Source organism: Barbus barbus (assembly GCF_936440315.1).
Source record: "Barbus barbus genome assembly, chromosome: 31".
NCBI classification, from domain to species: domain Eukaryota; kingdom Metazoa; phylum Chordata; class Actinopteri; order Cypriniformes; family Cyprinidae; genus Barbus; species Barbus barbus.
The window spans coordinates 25,211,354-25,230,251 of NC_136759.1; the positions used below are offsets into that span (position 1 = coordinate 25,211,354).

An 18,898-nucleotide genomic window follows, 5' to 3' on the forward strand; every position below is an offset into this window, starting at 1 on the left:
GATTGAGGCGCTAATATCTTTCATGGTTGACCAACTTTTCCACTCCTCTTCCATATCCAAGCATGCATCAGATATCCAGGGCTGTGTTCAATAGCGGACTGGTGGGCATAAAGCCCTAGCACAATCATTGATTGCCTTTGAAATCTGTTTTTCTTCAATGTTGACATATTCTTGTTCAGTGAATGTTGCAAAGTGATTTGAAAGTGCAAGTTGGAATTTCTCTTTGTAAGTGGGATCCAACAGGCATTTGGATCCCAGTCCGAACGAGCCTCAGTTGGTGCATAGACAGAGATAATGTGGGATTTGATGGTGCTGTTGACGATAAGGACTGCCAGACGGTCTGATTCTGGCTGAAATGTGATCACACTTTTAGTCATTCGGCTATCCGCCATAAACACAAAGCCAGTCCCCCGCTTCTCTCCACCTGAGTAGTAAAGAGTCATTGCATAGCTGTCGGATGGTGGTTGGATGCTCATTATTCCAGATACAGTGAGTCATAGTTCAGAAACTGCTGCGATTGAGATTTTATAGTTTTTCAGTTCCTTGGCAATGATTTCCTTTTGACCAATGTGGCATCGAGTTCTGGCATTCCATGCAGCGATGCAGATTTCTGTGGAATGATTTTACTACTTTGGCAAGTAGCCCACTGTTCATCAGTGCCCTGGATCCCTGACACTGACGTATCAGCTGACCCCGATGCGGTAGCATGACTTTGAAATTTCCATTAGTTACATTAGTTTCATGTCTAGTTTCGCGGGTTTCATAGTTCTTTCACATTTTCTTCTTTTTACCAGTTGCCCCATTGGTAAAAAATGTCCAAGCATTTTACATTAATATTAAATTAAATAAATTATGTTAAATTTCTAAATAATTCATTTGGTAATCCTAATTCATTTGGTAAACTATTAATTGTAATAATGGCCAAAACAAACCCACTTGACTAGGAATTTTGCATTTCTATAACAACCCTATCAACGCCAAAGCGTTCATGTGTTCGTAAACCTTGTAAGATTAGTGACAGTGAGTGAAGATTATGAGTTGCTGGAGAAGGAATGCAGGACGACGAGGGATGTAGAATAAACAGGTTCTTTTAATCGAGCAGAATTAATAACAACAGAAATATCAGCATTTACATAAGTTTTGTATGAGACTCGATGAAGGCAAGAACAAAACTGAATGCTGAATGCAGAGGGTATATGGCCCCCCAAAAAATTTTTCTTGGGGAAGTTCCCCTCTGGGAGCCATTGAGAAGGAGCGGGCTCTGTGGGGGCTCTGACGGCGCGGTCACTTGGGGGCACTCAGGCAGCGCGGAGCTGGATGGGACCAGCGGAGACATAGGAGGGCACTCTGGAGGCGCGGACACTTGGGGGTGCTCGGTTAGCGCGGAGCTGGACGGGACCAGCGGAGACATAGGAGGGCACTCTGGAGGCGTGGACACTTGGGGGCGCTCGGGCAGCGCAGAGCTGGACGGGACCAGCAGAAACATAGGAGGGCAGTCAGGAAACGCGGACACTTGAGGGCGCTCTGGGGGCGCGGACACTTGAGGGCGCTCTGGAGGCGCGAAGCTGGACGGGACCAGCGGAGACATAGGAGGGTGCACTGGAAGCGCGGACACTTGAGGGCGCTCTGGAGGCGGAGACACTTGAAGGCGCTCTGGAGGCGCGAAGCTGGACAGAACCAGCGGAGACGTAGGGGACACAGGAAGGCTGGACGGGACCAGCGGAGACGCAGGACGGCAAGGGCGAGTGGCACGAAAGCCAGTGCATATTCCAGAGGCTCCTTGGTGGAGTGAGCCATCAAAATGAAATGAGTATGTTCATTCATATTCTTTGTTGGTCGAGCCTTCTGTTATGAGTTGCTGGAGAAGGAATGCAGGACGACGAGGGATGTAGAATAAACCGGTTCTTTTAATCATGCAGAAGTAATAACAGAAATATCAGCATTTACAAAACTTTTGTGTGAGACTCGACGAAGGCTAGAACAAAACTGAATGCTTATAAAGGAACAGGAACAAAGGAGTAAATGAGATAATTAACACAAAACAGGTGAATAGGATGAATCATTAACTAAACTAGGACAGGAACTACTAAATAAGGGCAAAACAGAACTGAAAGGAAACTGACACGTGACAGTGACAGCTTTTTAGTGATGATAAAGGAATATATAATACATTTAGAATTTGAATAGAATTGCAGACCTGCCAACCTGTACTCATTTTGCATAGCGGGCACGCATTTTGACCTTATAGTACGCAGGTAAGATTTGTCACTTTAAATTACGCAAAACCTGGTGACGCCTTTGTGCACGCATAAAGCATAAAGCAATCAAGCAACAGCAATGAAAGAGCACTTCGACCAATCAGAGCGCTGGGTTCATTCCCCATCTAGCAAGTGGGATGATTGACAAATGTGTAGACCTATCATTAAAAAGAGACTGCAAATAGACAGCAAAACAAAATCCCGCTCGGTCTCGTAACTTTTTTACTCCCGCCGTCTGATTTCTTAAAAGAGGACAGTACACACGGTACTTACAACTAAGGTAAACGGGTTGGGGTGGATGTGTAAAGTTAAAATATTGAGTTGAGTTAACTTAATCCTCTGGAGTCGACGTGATCGCATTGATATTCTAGACGAACTGTGAATAGAATAAAAGCACACATTCATATCCAGTCAGATCTGCTGCGGTTTGTTTGTGTTCATATAGCTGTACTCACTGAACAGCATCCTAATATTAGGGCTTTTAGTCCAAAAAAGTGCACGTACTTGGATAAATACTGATATATCTGCACTAGAGCTTCGCCCGTGTCTAATAAACTTTTAAATAAATCTTACCAGAACATTCACATCTGCGTTCGTGCAGCTGCTGACCGAGCAGACAGTTACCATGTTTGGGTAACAGCTTCACAAACAGTCTTTTCAACTACACAGTATTATTTCTGTATTGCAGTCATTCATAAGTTAATAGTTCAGATATAAACACTGATGTTTATGGTAGCGATCAAAATAGACCTTGTGAAAGTTAACTGGCGCTTCAAATAACGTTTGTGTCGATTGCATTGTTTCGCCACTAGGTGCAGAAAAGTGACTTAAATGTACTGTATTTGTGATTGAATCAAGAGATTCGTTTAAAAACGCTCATTGATCTAGTAAAGAACGAGTGAGACATTAAATCATTCATTCAAACCACTTTTTCATAATTTTAATATGAAAGAAATATATTAGATATACATATTAATTTAAATGTTTAATAATTCGTTCAAATTAAACACTCTTAAATAGACTGCAGCAATGATATTTTGTCACACATTATTTTGTTTCGTGGGAGAATGATCTCTGTTTGAGACTAAAAACATTGTGATTCTCAATTTATCCAGAATCGTGCAGCTGTTGTATGTGACTGAGCGCAGACCTTATATCTAACATGAATAACGTTATCTAACACTACATCATTTTCAAGCTAGTTTGCCTATTCACCAGGCATTTAAGTTGGCAAAGTAGTGTAAAGTTATGTGCTCGGTGACAGAAAAGTGTGTGTGTGTTCATGCCTTGCAGCTAAAAAAAAAAGCATGACATCAGATGAGGACACTTACAGGGAGAGAGAGAGAGCAGCAGACCTAAAAAGAAACCAAAAAGAGTCAGCAGTTCACAAAATTCAATTCACAAAATATCCTGGTATGATATATAATTGATTAAAATTGTTACACATCTCTGCCAAAATTAATGTGGCCTTTAATGTAAAGTTTTCAGTTAGATTAGCGATTTAATAATTAAATGACTGGCTAGCACAGTAATGATTCAAGAGTCTCAGAAACACACTTTACAAACATTACAAAAATATTCTGATATATACTCCGACATGACCTTCATGGCATCTTCATGACAATTGCAGGTAATGCATTCTGTTTGTGTTCTGTCACCAGCACATGTGTGGTTTTTATAGGATCTAACATGTCTCAGGAGGCCTGCTGTTGCATATACACTGCAGCATAACAAACTTGATTCATGTCATGATTCCCTTTTGGAAAAAAAAATATTATAAATATACATATATATATATATATATATATATATATATATATACACATATACATATATATATATATATATATATATATATATATATATATATATATATATACATATATATATATATATATATATCATATTTTTTTTTCCAAAAAGGAATCATGACATGAATCAAGTTTGTTATGCTGCAGTGTATATGCAACATCAGGCCTCCTGAGACATGTTAGATCCTATAAAAACCACACATGTGCTGGTGACAGAACACAAACAGAATGCATTACCTGCAATTGTCATGAAGATGCCATGAAGGTCATGTCGGAGTATATATCAGAATATTTTTGTAATGTTTGTAAAGTGTGTTTCTGAGACTCTTGAATCATTACTGTGCTAGCCAGTCATTTAATTATTAAATCGCTAATCTAACTGAAAACTTTACATTAAAGGCCACATTACATTCTAAGTGTAAGACAATACATGGCTATTAACATAGGGCTATCTATATTCCAAGGTGATGAACATGGTTTATTTTCTGGTGTCAAAATTATATGAATTATATTGTTTTCTCTTTTCCTCAGGTCAATGAAAATATCCCTTTTGTAAGGAAAATGGAAAATGGAACATATTTTTACTTCATGTTGTTTGAAAATCTTGGGTGCATAAAATATGCTTTTTTCAGTTTGGGGTTTATTTTTTACTGTGCTGTCATATGCTTTAATGTCCTTATTATTTTTGCTGTATTTCTGGAAAGGACATTGCATCAACCCATGTACATTTTGATTTCATGTTTATCCATCAACTCTGTATATGGTACAGCTGGCTTTTTTCCAAGGTTACTGACAGACCTGCTGTATGATACGCATCGAATCTCCTTTGAAGCTTGCCTCATACAGAGTTTTGTCATTTACTCATACGCAGCTTATGAGCTTATGATATTAATGCTAATGGCATTTGATAGGCTTGTTGCAATTAGTAAGCCTTTGCATTACAACAACATAATTACCACACGTTTTCTAACTCTTTTAATAGTCATAGCATGGCTTTATCCAATGATTTTTGTTGGTTGTGCTGGTCTTTTGACTGCCAGGCTGAAAATGTGTGCTAACAAATTGTTTAAGGTATACTGCCACAACTACGAAATTGTCAAACTATCTTGTGTGAACCATAATATTAATAATATGTATGGCCTGATTGTAACGATTACAACAATTTTTATTCCTTTGATTTTTATATTATATTCCTATGTCAAAATACTTATAATTTGTCAAAGAAGCTCACAAGAATTTAGGAGCAAAGCATATCAAACTTGTATTCCACACATAGCCATCCTTTTAAATTTCTCAGTTGCTCTATTTTGTGAGCTTACTTTGAGTCGGTTTGTGAATGGGGAAATTCCTATAGAGCTGGCTGTTATCATTTCACTGGAATTTATTGTTATACCACCCTTTGTAAACCCTATTGTTTATGGTCTAAACTTTCCTGCTATCCGCAAAAAAGTTAGACATCTTCTAAAAGCCTCCAAATAGCCTGCTTTGTTGTACTGCTGTTACACAGACAGTAACGTTTAAATAAATTTGAATTGTTCGATCAAGCAATCACTCATCTTTTTAAAGCAATGTAATGCAGTTAATATGTTTTAGAAATGTTGTTTTTCACCTCTCTGATTTCTATATAGAAATCTTTTAATCAGTTAAACAATCTCAGTAAATAAACATCTTTGTGACACAATTTGATAACACTTTACTTAAAGCCTTAAAATATATAATACATTATAAAGGTATTCATAATGCATGCTGTAATGTTTTTTTTTCATAAATAATTGTAACCAAAGTTAAAATGCATTTTAATATATAAAGGTTTGTTGGATGTGTGCTGCATTATACTTTCTAAAGGTGTAACAAGGAATAGATGAGTATTATATAATGTATTTGATGTGTTAGAATTATTCATACAATGCATTAACTTCTTAACTGTCACCCGTCCCCTCAGAGGGATGCCTAAGTTTACTTCACTTTATTACAAATAAATGCTAACCTAATCATGATCAACTATATATCACTGGAAAGGTCTAAGGAATAGATATTTTACCACTTTTTTGTTACAAATTATATAGGAACAGTAGGGTACAACGGGCTAAAGGCCCACCTTAAGAAAAAAAAATGGCTATTCACTGCGCCTAAAATGTATAATTGCTGGAAAAAATATATACATTGCACTGAACATTAATGGAGCAAGAGATTTTGTGTGAAAATAAACCATTCAAGTTTATTTTGTTTAAAAATCTTATAACTGTATGAGGTGGCAAGGGGGGCCTTTTAACCCACACATGGGTAAAAGGCCCACCAGCATGGGGTAAAAGGCAGACAGTATTGATACAAATACTTCAGCCAAAAAGTTAATAATTGTTCAAAACAATCACTTTAGCAAAGTTTGAAGTATGTTATGCTTATTTTGAAAAATAAATTATTTTTGTTCAATAAATATACTGTATGTTAATATACAAAATATATATATTTTAAAATACAGAAACAAAATAATTTTAATAAGTAAAGATTCTGAAAGCACTGAAGGAGATCCAATAATAATTGAATATATATTTACAGTAGTAACAACAAATTATATTTTATTATATGATATGATTAATATAAGGTTGATTTTTATATGATGGTTTCATTGTAACCATGGTGATTATCTCTAATATGGACACCCAACATAATATATGTTATATTTACCATCTGAATCTAACCATGGCATGTCAATAAATGGAAAAGTCAGCAATCTATTAATTATCATGTTAATTACTATGCGCATGAAAAAAGATCAAATAAATATACACATACATCTTGAAAAATAAGTGTTTTGGAAAGTGTTAAGCCAAGTTTGTGCCATCTAGTTGTCACGTTCCCTCTCGGGATACAAGGAGCGAGGAGACGTAGGAGTTCCAATAAGCACATTTATTATCAACCAGCAGACAAACAGGGATCATGGGGAGAGACGAACACATCTGACGTGACCGGACACAGGGGCTAGGAAACACAGGGCTTATAAACACAGGGAAATAAGGAACAGGTGTGGACTAATCAAAACACAGGGCTAGGGACTAATTAAACAAATGAGGAAAGGAACGAGGATGGCCAAATAGGGACACGAGAGGAGGGGAAACACAAGACAAGGACTGACATGTAACATATCGCCCCCCTCCCGGAAGGTGCGTCCCGCACCGTAACATACACCTCACGGGCGGGGGGGGGGGCGGGCGCTCTGGAGGCTGGAGCAGGGCCCGGACAGGGAGGAGACCAGGGAAGCCTCCAGGGCGGATCAGGGGCCTTGGGAGGCCATGGCAGGACTGGAGATTCGGGAGGCCATGGCGGATCTGGAGCCTTGGGAGGCCATGGCAGGACTGGAGATTCGGGAGGCCATGGCGGATCTGGAGCCTTGGGAGGCCATGGCGGATCTGGAGCCTTGGGAGGCCATGGCGGATCTGGGTCATTTGTGGCCTTGGCGTTTGGCCTGGCCACACAGACTGGGACTATATGGCCCCCCCCCAAAATTTCTTTGGGAAAGTTCCCCTCTGGGGGCCACATTGGAGGAGAGGGCTCTTGGGGGCGCTCGGGAGGAGCGGGCACTTGAGGGCGCTCTGGTGGAGCGGGCACTAGAGGGCGCTCTGGAGGAGCGGGCACTAGAGGGCGCTCTGGAGGAGCGGGCACTAGAGGGCGCTCTGGAGGAGCGGGCACTAGAGGGCGCTCTGGAGGAGCGGGCACTAGAGGGCGCTCTGGAGGAGCGGGCACTAGAGGGCGCTCTGGAGGAGCGGGCACTTGGGGGCGCTCTGGAGGAGCGGGCACTTGGGGGCGCTCTGGAGGAGCGGGCACTTGGGGGCGCTCTGGAGGAGCGGGCACTTGGGGGCGCTCTGGAGGAGCGGGCACTTGGGGGCGCTCTGGAGGAGCGGGCACTGGGGGGCGCTCTGGAGGAGCGGGCACTGGGGGGCGCTCTGGAGGAGCGGGCACTGGGGGGCGCACGGGAGGCGCGGAGCTGGACGGAACCAGCGGAGACGAAGGAGAGCTGGACGGGACCAGCGTAGATGCAGGAGGGCGCTCTTGCAGCGCGGACTCCTGAGGGCGCTCTTGCAGCGCAGACACTTGAGGGCGCACGGGAGGTGCGAAGCTGAATAGAACCAGCGGGAACTCAGGTGGGCTGGACGGGACCAGCGGGAACTCAGGTGGGCTGGACGGGACCAGCGGGAACTCAGGTGGGCTGGACGGGACCAGCGGGAACTCAGGTGGGCTGGACGGGACCAGCGGGAACTCAGGTGGGCTGGACGGGACCAGCGGGAACTCAGGTGGGCTGGACGGGACCAGCGGGAACTCAGGTGGGCTGGACGGGACCAGCGGGAACTCAGGTGGGCTGGACGGGACCAGCGGGAACTCAGGTGGGCTGGACGGGACCAGCGGGAACTCAGGTGGGCTGGACGGGACCAGCGGGAACTCAGGTGGGCTGGACGGAACCAGCGGGAACTCAGGAGGGCTGGACGGAACCAGCGGGAACTCAGGAGGGCTGGACGGAACCAGCGGGAACTCAGGAGGGCTGGACGGGACCAGCGGGAACTCAGGTGGGCTGGACGGGACCAGCGGGAACTCAGGAGGGCTCGTGCGTGGAGCCGGCACTGGAGGGCACGTGCGTGGGGCCGGCACTGGAGGGCACGTGCGTGGGGCCGGCACTGGAGGGCACGTGCGTGGGGCCGGCACTGGAGGGCACGTGCGTGGGGCCGGCACTGGAGGGCACGTGCGTGGGGCCGGCACTGGAGGGCACGTGCGTGGGGCCGGCACTGGAGGGCACGTGCGTGGGGCCGGCACTGGAGGGCACGTGCGTGGAGCCGGCGCGGGAGGGCGCTCGGGAAGCGCGAGTTCGCGGGGGCGCTCTGGAAGCGCGAGTTCGCGGGGGCGCTCTGGAAGCGCGAGTTCGCGGGGGCGCTCTGGAAGCGCGAGTTCGCGGGGGCGCTCTGGAAGCGCGAGTTCGCGGGGGCGCTCTGGAAGCGCGAGTTCGCGGGGGCGCTCTGGAAGCGCGAGTTCGCGGGGGCGCTCTGGAAGCGCGAGTTCGCGGGGGCGCTCTGGAAGCGCTAGCGGCGGCGGGCTCGGGGGAGCCGCTGACGACGGCGGGCTCGGGGGAGCCGCTGACGACGGCGGGCTAGCTTCGACTCGGGCCCGGAAGTCTCCCAGACACCGGTATATTCCCAGCCTCCAGGTCAATCCCGTGGTGTCTGGGAGGTTCATGGGGCGGTGGTGACAGGCCCCGAGCCGGAAGAGCTGGAGGATGACCGCGTCGTGCAGCTCCGCCTTCCCGGCCAGCTCGCAGAACTCCTCCGTGTACTCCACGAAGGGGAGATCGCGGAGTATCAGGGCGCGGAGGCGGGCGGCGAACTCCATCGCCATGGAGGGAGCGGGAAAAAAGGAGCAAACAAAAAACTTTCAAAAACGGAAAACAAAACGGGGGAAAAGGAGCGCCGCTTACTTTGTAGGTCCGGTCATCTGTCACGTTCCCTCTCGGGATACAAGGAGCGAGGAGACGTAGGAGTTCCAATAAGCACATTTATTATCAACCAGCAGACAAACAGGGATCATGGGGAGAGACGAACACATCTGACGTGACCGGACACAGGGGCTAGGAAACACAGGGCTTATAAACACAGGGAAATAAGGAACAGGTGTGGACTAATCAAAACACAGGGCTAGGGACTAATTAAACAAATGAGGAAAGGAACGAGGATGGCCAAATAGGGACACGAGAGGAGGGGAAACACAAGACAAGGACTGACATGTAACACTAGTGATTTAAAAGAAAATAATATCAAAGGTGCCTTTTACCCCAGAGTGCCTTTAGCCCCGTTGTACCCTAATAGATTAATTCACGACAACAGTGGACCTCAAAAATCTACATCATAACGAGTTCTGACCTTTGTCACAAAAAGTATTTTTCGTTGCCTTTTTTACCGGTCACGCTTTAGAAATCATCATAAAATATATATCAATTGAAAGCGTAAAACCTCAAAATTTGTTCTCCTCAAACCATTTTAAAATTTACATGAGTTTTGTATGAGGCTCGATGAAGGCAAGAACAAAACTGAATGCAGAGGGTATATGGCCCCCCAAAAAACATTTCTTGGGGAAGTTCCCCTCTGGGAGCCATTGAGAAGGAGCGGGCTCTGTGGGGGCTCTGACGGCGCGGTCAGGCAGCGCGGAGCTGGACTGGACCAGCGGAGACATAGGAGGGCGCTCTGGAGGCGCGGACACTTGGGGGTGCTCGGTTAGCGCGGAGCTGGACGGGACCAGCGGAGACATAGGAGGGCGCTCTGGAGGCGTGAACACTTGGGGGCGCTCGGTTAGCGCAGAGCTGGACGGGACCAGCAGAGACATAGGAGGGTGCTCTGGAGGCGCGCAGCTGGACGGGACCAGCAGAGACATAGGAGGGCGGTCAGGAAACGCGGACACTTGAGGGCGCACTGGGGGCGCAGACACTTGAGGGCGCTCTGGAGGCGCGAAGCTGGACGGGACCAGCGGAGACATAGGAGGGCGCTCTGGAAGCGCGGACACTTGCGGGCGCTCTGGAGGCGCAGACACTTGAAGGCGCTCTGGAGGCGCGAAGCTGGACAGAACCAGCGGAGACGTAGGGGACACAGGAAGGCTGGATGGGACCAGCGGAGACGCAGGACGGCTGGACGGGACCAGCAGAGACGCAGGAGTGCTGGACGGGACCAGCGGAGATGAAGGAGAGCTAGACGGGACCAGCGGAGATGAAGGAGAGCTGGACGGGACCAGCGGAGGCACTGGAGGGCACTTGCTAGGAGCAGGCACTGGAGAGACTGGCCCTGGAGAAAAGAGCACTGGAGAATCGAGCACTGGAGAGACTGGCCCTGGAGAAGCGGGCACACTCTTCGCCACGGACGGCGGAACCATCATCGTCGCGGGCGGCAGAACCATCATGATGATTCCGCCGCGGACTGGGCTCCGGCTCGGGATCGAAGACTCTCCAAACACCGGATGACGGTCTCCTGCCAGTTGAGATTGGAGGTGTTTGGGAGCTCCAGTGGCTGATGGTACGAAATCCCGAGCCGGAACAGCGTCTTGAGCTCGTCACCCTCGAGGAAGCTGGCAAGGGCGAGCGGCACGAAAGCCAGTGCATATTCCAGAAGCTCCTTGGTGGAGTGAGCCATCAAAATGAAATGAGTATGTTCATCCATATTCTTTGTTGGTCGAGCCTTCTGTTATGAGTTGCTGGAGAAGGAATGCAGGACGACGAGGGATGTAGAATAAACCGGTTCTTTTAATCATGCAGAAGTAATAACAGAAATATCAGCATTTACAAAACTTTTGTGTAAGACTCGACGAAGGCTAGAACAAAACTGAATGCTTATAAAGGAACAGAAACAAAGGAGTAAATGAGATAATTAACACAAAACAGGTGAATAGGATGAATCATTAACTAAACTAGGACAGGAACTACTAAATAAGGGCAAAACAGAACTGAAAGGAAACTGACACGTGACAGTGACAGCTTTTTAGTGATGATAAAGGAATATATAATACATTTAGAATTTGAATAGAATTGCAGACCTGCCAACCTGTACGCATTTTGCGTAGCGGGCACGCATTTTGACCTCAAAGTACGCAGGTACGATTTGTCACTTTAAACTACGCAAAAACCTGGTGACGCCTTTGTGCACGCATAAAGCATAAAGCAATCAAGCAACAGCAATGAAAGAGCACTTCGACCAATCAGAGCGCTGGGTTCATTCCCCATCTAGCAAGTGGGATGATTGACAAATGTGTAGACCTATCATTAAAAAGAGACTGCAAATAGACAGCAAAACAAAATCCCGCTCGGTCTCGTAACTTTTTACTCCCGCCGTCTGATTTCTTAAAAGAGGACAGTACACACGGTACTTACAACTAAGGTAAACGGGTTGGGGTGGATGTGTAAAGTTAAAATATTGAGTTGAGTTAACTTAATCCTCTGGAGTCGACGTGATCGCATTGATATTCTAGACGAACTGTGAATAGAATAAAAGCACACATTCATATCCAGTCAGATCTGCTGCGGTTTGTTTGTGTTCATATAGCTGCACTCACTGAACAGCATCCTAATATTAGGGCTTTTAGTCCAAAAAAGTGCACGTACTTGGATAAATACTGATATATCTGCACTAGAGCTTCGCCCGTGTCTAATAAACTTTTAAATAAATCTTACCAGAACATTCACATCTGCGTTCGTGCAGCTGCTGACCGAGCAGACAGTTACCATGTTTGGGTAACAGCTTCACAAACAGTCTTTTCAACTACACAGTATTATTTCTGTATTGCAGTCATTCATAAGTTAATAGTTCAGATATAAACACTGATGTTTATGGTAGCGATCAAAATAGACCTTGTGAAAGTTAACTGGCGCTTCAAATAACGTTTGTGTCGATTGCATTGTTTCGCCACTAGGTGCAGAAAAGTGACTTAAATGTATTTGTGATTGAATCAAGAGATTCGTTTAAAAACGCTGATTCATCTAGTAAAGAACGAGTGAGACATTAAATCATTCATTCAAACCACTTTTTCATAATTTTAATATGAAAGAAATATATTAGAAATACATATTAATTTAAATGTTTAATAATTCGTTCAAATTAAACACTTTTAAATAGACTGCAGCAATGATATTTTGTCACACATTATTTTGTTTCGTGGTAGAATGATCTCTGTTTGAGACCAAAAACATTGTGATTCTCAATTTATCCAGAATCGTGCAGCTGTCGTATGTGACTGAGCGCAGACCTTATATCTAACATGAATAACGTTATCTAACACTACATCATTTTCAAGCTAGTTTGCCTATTCACCAGGCATTTAAGTTGGCAAAATAGTGTAAAGTTATGTGCTCGGTGACAGAAAAGTGTGTGTGTGTTCATGCCTTGCAGCTAAAAAAAAAAGCATGACATCAGATGAGGACACTTACAGGGAGAGAGAGAGAGCAGCAGACCTAAAAAGAAACCAAAAAGAGTCCATGTCCCACAGTAGTTCACAAAATTCAATTCACAAAATATCCTGGTATGATATATAATTGATTAAAATTGTTACACATCTCTGCCAAAATTAGATTTTAATATATATATATATATATATATATATATATATATATATATATATATGTATATATATATATATATATATATATATGTATATGTGTATATATATATATATATATATATATATATATATATGTATATTTATAATATTTTTTTTTCCAAAAGGGAATCATGACATGAATCAAGTTTGTTATGCTGCAGTGTATATGCAACAGCAGGCCTCCTGAGACATGTTAGATCCTATAAAAACCACACATGTGCTGGTGACAGAACACAAACAGAATGCATTACCTGCAATTGTCATGAAGATGCCATGAAGGTCATGTCGGAGTATATATCAGAATATTTTTGTAATGTTTGTAAAGTGTGTTTCTGAGACTCTTGAATCATTACTGTGCTAGCCAGTCATTTAATTATTAAATCGCTAATCTAACTGAAAACTTTACATTAAAGGCCACATTACATTCTAAGTGTAAGACAATACATGGCTATTAACATAGGGCTATCTATATTCCAAGGTTATGAACATGGTTTATTTTCTGGTGTCAAAATTATATGAATTATATTGTTTTCTCTTTTCCTCAGGTCAATGAAAATATCCCTTTTGTAAGGAAAATGGAAAATGGAACATATTTTTACTTCATGTTGTTTGAAAATCTTGGGTGCATAAAATATGCTTATTTCAGTTTGGCGTTTATTTTTTACTGTGCTGTCATATGCTTTAATGTCCTTATTATTTTTGCTGTATTTCTGGAAAGGACATTGCACCAACCCATGTACATTTTGATTTCATGTTTATCCATCAACTCTGTATATGGTACAGCTGGCTTTTTTCCAAGGTTACTGACAGACCTGCTGTATGATACGCATAGAATCTCCTTTGAAGCTTGCCTCATACAGAGTTTTGTCATTTACTCATACGCAGCTTATGAGCTTATGATATTAATGCTAATGGCATTTGATAGGCTTGTTGCAATTAGTAAGCCTTTGCATTACAACAACATAATTACCACACGTTTTCTAACTCTTTTAATAGTCATAGCATGGCTTTATCCAATGATTTTTGTTGGTTTTGGTGGTCTTTTGACTGCCAGGCTGAAAATGTGTGCTAACAAATTGTTTAAGGTATACTGCCACAACTACGAAATTGTCAAACTATCTTGTGTGAACGATAATATTAATAATATTTATGGCCTGATTGTAATAATTACAACAATTTTTATTCCTTTGATTTTTATATTATATTCCTATGCCAAAATACTTATAATTTGTCAAAGAAGCTCACAAGAATTTAGGAGCAAAGCATATCAAACTTGTATTCCACACATAGGTATCCTTTTAAATTTCTCAGTTGCTCTATTTTGTGAAGCTACTTTGAGTCGGTTTGTGAATGGGGAAATTCCTATAGAGCTGGCTGTTATCATTTCACTAGAATTTATTGTTATACCACCCTTTGTAAACCCTATTGTTTATGGTCTAAACTTTCCTGCTATCCGCAAAAAAGTTAGACATCTTATAAAAGCCTCCAAATAGCCTGCTTTGTTGTACTGCTGTTACACAGACAGTAACGTTTAAATGAATTTGAATTGTTCGATCAAGCAATCACTCATCTTTTTAAACAATGTAATGCAGTTAATATGTTAATGTTTTATAAATGTTGTTTTTCACCTCTCTGATTTCTATATAGAAATATTTTAATCAGTTAAACAATCTCAGTAAATAAACATCTTTGTGACACAATTTGATAACACTTTACGTAAAGCCTTAAAATATATAATACATTATAAATGTATTCATAATGCATGCTGTAATGTTTTTTGTTTTAAGTTAAAATGCATTTTAATGTATAAAGGTTTGTTGGATGTGTGCTGCATTATACTTTCCAAAGGTGTAACATGGAATAGATGACTATTATATAATGTATTTGATGTGTTAGAATTATTCATACAATGCATTAACGTCTTAACTGTCACCCGTCCCCTCAGAGGGATGCCTAAGTTTACTTCACTTTATTACAAATAAATACAAACCTAATCATGACAAACTATATATCACTGGAAAGGTCTAAGGAATAGATATTTTACCACTTTTTTGTTACATATTATGTAGGAACAGTAGGGTACCACGGGCTAAAGGCCCACCTTAAGAAAAAAATATGCTATTCACTGCGCCTAAAATGTATAATTGCTGGAAGAAAATATATACATTGCACTGAACATTAATGGAGCAAGAGATTTTATGTGAAAATAAACCATTCAAGTTTATTTTGTTTAAAAATCTTATAACTGTATGAGGTGGCAAGGGGGGCCTTTTACCCCACACATGGGTAAAAGGCCCACCAGCATGGGGTAAAAGGCATACAGTATTGATACAAATACTTCAGCCAAAAAAGTTAATAATTGTTCAAAACATTCACTTTAGCAAAGTTTGTAGTATGTTATGCTTATTTTGAAAAATAAAATTATTTTTGTTCAATAAATATACTGTATGTTAATATAAAAATATATATATTTTAAAATACAGAAACAAAATAATTTTAATAAGTAAAGATTCTGAAAGCACTGAAGGAGATCCAATAATAATTGAATATATATTTACAGTAGTAACAACAAATTATATTTTATTATATGATATGATTAATATCATGTTTTTTTTAATATGATGGTTTCATTGTAACCATGGTGATTATCTCTAATATGGACACCCAACATAATATATGTTATATTTACCATCTGAATCTAACCATGTCATGTCAACAAATGGAAAAGTCACCAATCTATTAATTATCATGTTACTTACTGTGCGCATGAAAAAAAGATCAAATAAATATACACATACATCTTGAAAAGTACGTGTTTTGGAAAGTGTTAAGCCAAGTTTGTGCCATCTAGTGATTTAAAAGAAAATAATATCAAAGGTGCCTTTTACCCCAGAGTGCCTTAAGCCCCGTTGTACCCTAATAGATTAATTCACGACAACAGTGGACCTCAAAAATCTGCATCATAACGAGTTCTGACCTTTGTCACAAAAAGTATTTTTCGTTGCCTTTTTTACCTGTCACGCTCTAGAAATCATCATAAAATATTTATCAATTGAAAGCGTAAAACCTCAAAATTTGTCCTCCTCAAACCATTTTAAAACTGACCATTGCATTACCATGGAAATGGTATTTCACATCATATTACAAAAATTTTTTGTTCATGAATAATAATAATTTAAGTTTGGATATTGCACTTTCATGTCTATGTTTAAAATATCTGCCTATACCCTTTACATATTGTCAAATCCTGTCTGTGGCCTTCCGTCCGCTTGCCACCAGAGGTTGCCTTCCTATTATATTGACTTTCACATTACACAGACTGTTGCATGTCACTCTGGACTACATTTCCCATGCTCCATTTCACTGATTATGTTTTCACCTGTGGCCAATAACACACACTATATAAATCAGTCAACGCAGAGTATTTTAAGTACATATTGCGACCCTAGCTGGTAGCTATGGAGCCTGCTCTAGTTTTCTTAGTTTAGTCTTAAGCCCGATTCAGACGGTAATTGTTTCTCATATGGACGTCTGTAAAAATAAGTTTACATATCACCTCGGTGACAAAACTCATGGATTCAGATGGCAATTTATCCACAGTGGAGGAGCGATCCTATGAACCCGGGAATGCGCTGCTCACATGGCCAGTAACATGCTGTAAATAAAATAAATTTTATATATAGAAATGTATTCCTATTGTGTAAAATAAATTTTAAAAATTATGTAAAACGTAGTATTATTATTATTACCTTACAGTGTTCGGGAGTGCTCAAAAAGGTTTTAAACACTGAATTTTGAATCAATTTCTTCTCGTAAAGACTCGCACAGAAACATCTCCTGCCTTATTCTTATCATAAACTGAGAAACAAAATAATTGCAACACCGTAAATAATGATTGCGGAATTAACAATTACATTTACAGTACATGTTATTAAAGAACATATAATTTTATATGCAGAGTCTGGTAATCCCAGGAAAGTACCCACGTAAGTATAACTGTACATTTAAATGCTGACAAATAAATACTATCATAACCGTTTAGGCAGTTAGGCTATCTCTTAAAGAAATGGTATTCTCGATAATCAATATATTACCTTCATAGCCATGAACACATTTTTTAAATCTTATAAAATTTTAAAGCATTTATTATTTCTCAACTCTGCGGTAAAATTTCCATTATTAAAGGTTCACTTTTCATTCATGAAGACGACAAGAAGAAATATGCTAAAAACGAAAAATAAATTTTTTAAGATGAAAATGAAATTACCGTTATAACCAGGAGATGGCAGTAGGCTACAGGATCAATCATTGGCTGCAGCTACCATTTCAACTTAGTTTTTCACGTCTTTTGAATTATTATAAAATAATGTTTAGATTTAATTTAATAACTAGGCTACATTGTTTAAGTTTAATCAAAAACAGACCCAGTTTTGTTAGTCTGAATTTAGTCTGAATCACTTAATGCACAGCTTTATTTTGACATTGGCTTGTCAGATGATTCATTCTGTTGCCACTGTCAATCATAGCAATGACTCGCGGCATGATTTAATGGATTCCCTCGCGTAAATTTAACATTCGCATTTTGTCATTCCTGAAACGGAATACGCGGACGTTTGGTCATCTTAGACAAACAAAACTTTTCTCCTAATTGTGAATGGATTATGTAGAGAAACCAAGCAAAGGGTGCACCACTTACGGCACAGTGCACTTGAATGGAAATGACTGAGCTGGCTTATCTACAACCAGGAAGTAACCGTGCATAAGGTAAATTAAATTACCACATGACCTTGGTGTTTGTCAAAAAATAGTAGGTGATTCGGCCGGGGATTTTTAGGGGGGTGGTGAGAGATAATCCATTCTGGATTCAGATGGCAGTTAAATCACCGACTACCCCCTGTAAATGGTGAAAATCGCTTATGTCCCCATGAGAAACAATTACCGTCCGAATAGGGCTATAGTCTTGCCTTGCCTGGTTTCCCGTGTTCAGATTCTTGTCTGTGTATTTTGGATTACCCTTGCGTCTTGCCGTTCGGACTCTGTTTGCCCCTGCCTGGACTATTACCGTGTACCTGGATTATCTCTCTTTGTCTTGCCCTGTTGGATAACATTCGCCGTCGATTGACCCTCGCCTGTTTACTGGACTACTCTTTTGTCTTGCCCTCGAGATACCTGTGTGCCATTGTCTGACCCTAGCCTAAATACAACTTAACCACTGATTTCTATTTGTGTCCTCTTTTGGAAGCCCAAACAAAGTACTTTCACTTTTACAACGAATCACAGCGTCTCCACGACATTGCGACAGTAACAGCACTACAGCTAGAATAAAAATCACGCCCCCTTTCTTTTCGTAAACATTGTGTGACATAGACATGTGGGGGTGTGTTTGAATGAGCCATTTTAGGGGGGCGTGGACAAGTTTTAACTTTTATAAAGAATATCTCTTTGGTTTTGAGACTTTAGTCTTTGCAACTTTAGAGATCTTATCTATGCATGAACAGCTTGTAATACTCCAAACAGAAAGGAAAACTTGAAATTGCATTATATGACCCATTAAAACAACACTGACACACACAGCTTTCAGCAATCAGCATATGAATCTCAACAATAGTGACAAAATATTCAGCTAATCAGATGAATTCTGGACAGCACAAAAAGCTACTAAAAGACAGAAAAAATAGCAAAAAATAAATAAATACCTGAACCAAAGTTAGAATT

The 18,898-nt window shown here is 41.6% G+C and overlaps 2 protein-coding genes across 2 annotated transcripts; both read left to right on the plus strand.

Moving 5' to 3' along the window:
* Positions 1-4,630: 4,630 nt before the first annotated feature.
* On the plus strand, positions 4,631-5,548 carry LOC306851758 (olfactory receptor 51I2-like; the record flags this gene model as incomplete). Its single annotated transcript, XM_079388191.1, has 1 exon — positions 4,631-5,548. The coding sequence occupies one exon, from the start codon at positions 4,631-4,633 to the stop codon at positions 5,546-5,548; it is 918 nt and encodes a 305-aa protein (XP_079244317.1).
* Positions 5,549-13,758: 8,210 nt separating this feature from the next.
* LOC306851759 (olfactory receptor 52K1-like) lies at positions 13,759-14,676 on the plus strand (the record flags this gene model as incomplete). Its single annotated transcript, XM_079388192.1, has 1 exon — positions 13,759-14,676. One exon carries the CDS (start codon positions 13,759-13,761, stop codon positions 14,674-14,676), a length of 918 nt encoding a protein of 305 aa, XP_079244318.1.
* Between the last annotated feature and the right edge of the window lie 4,222 nt (positions 14,677-18,898).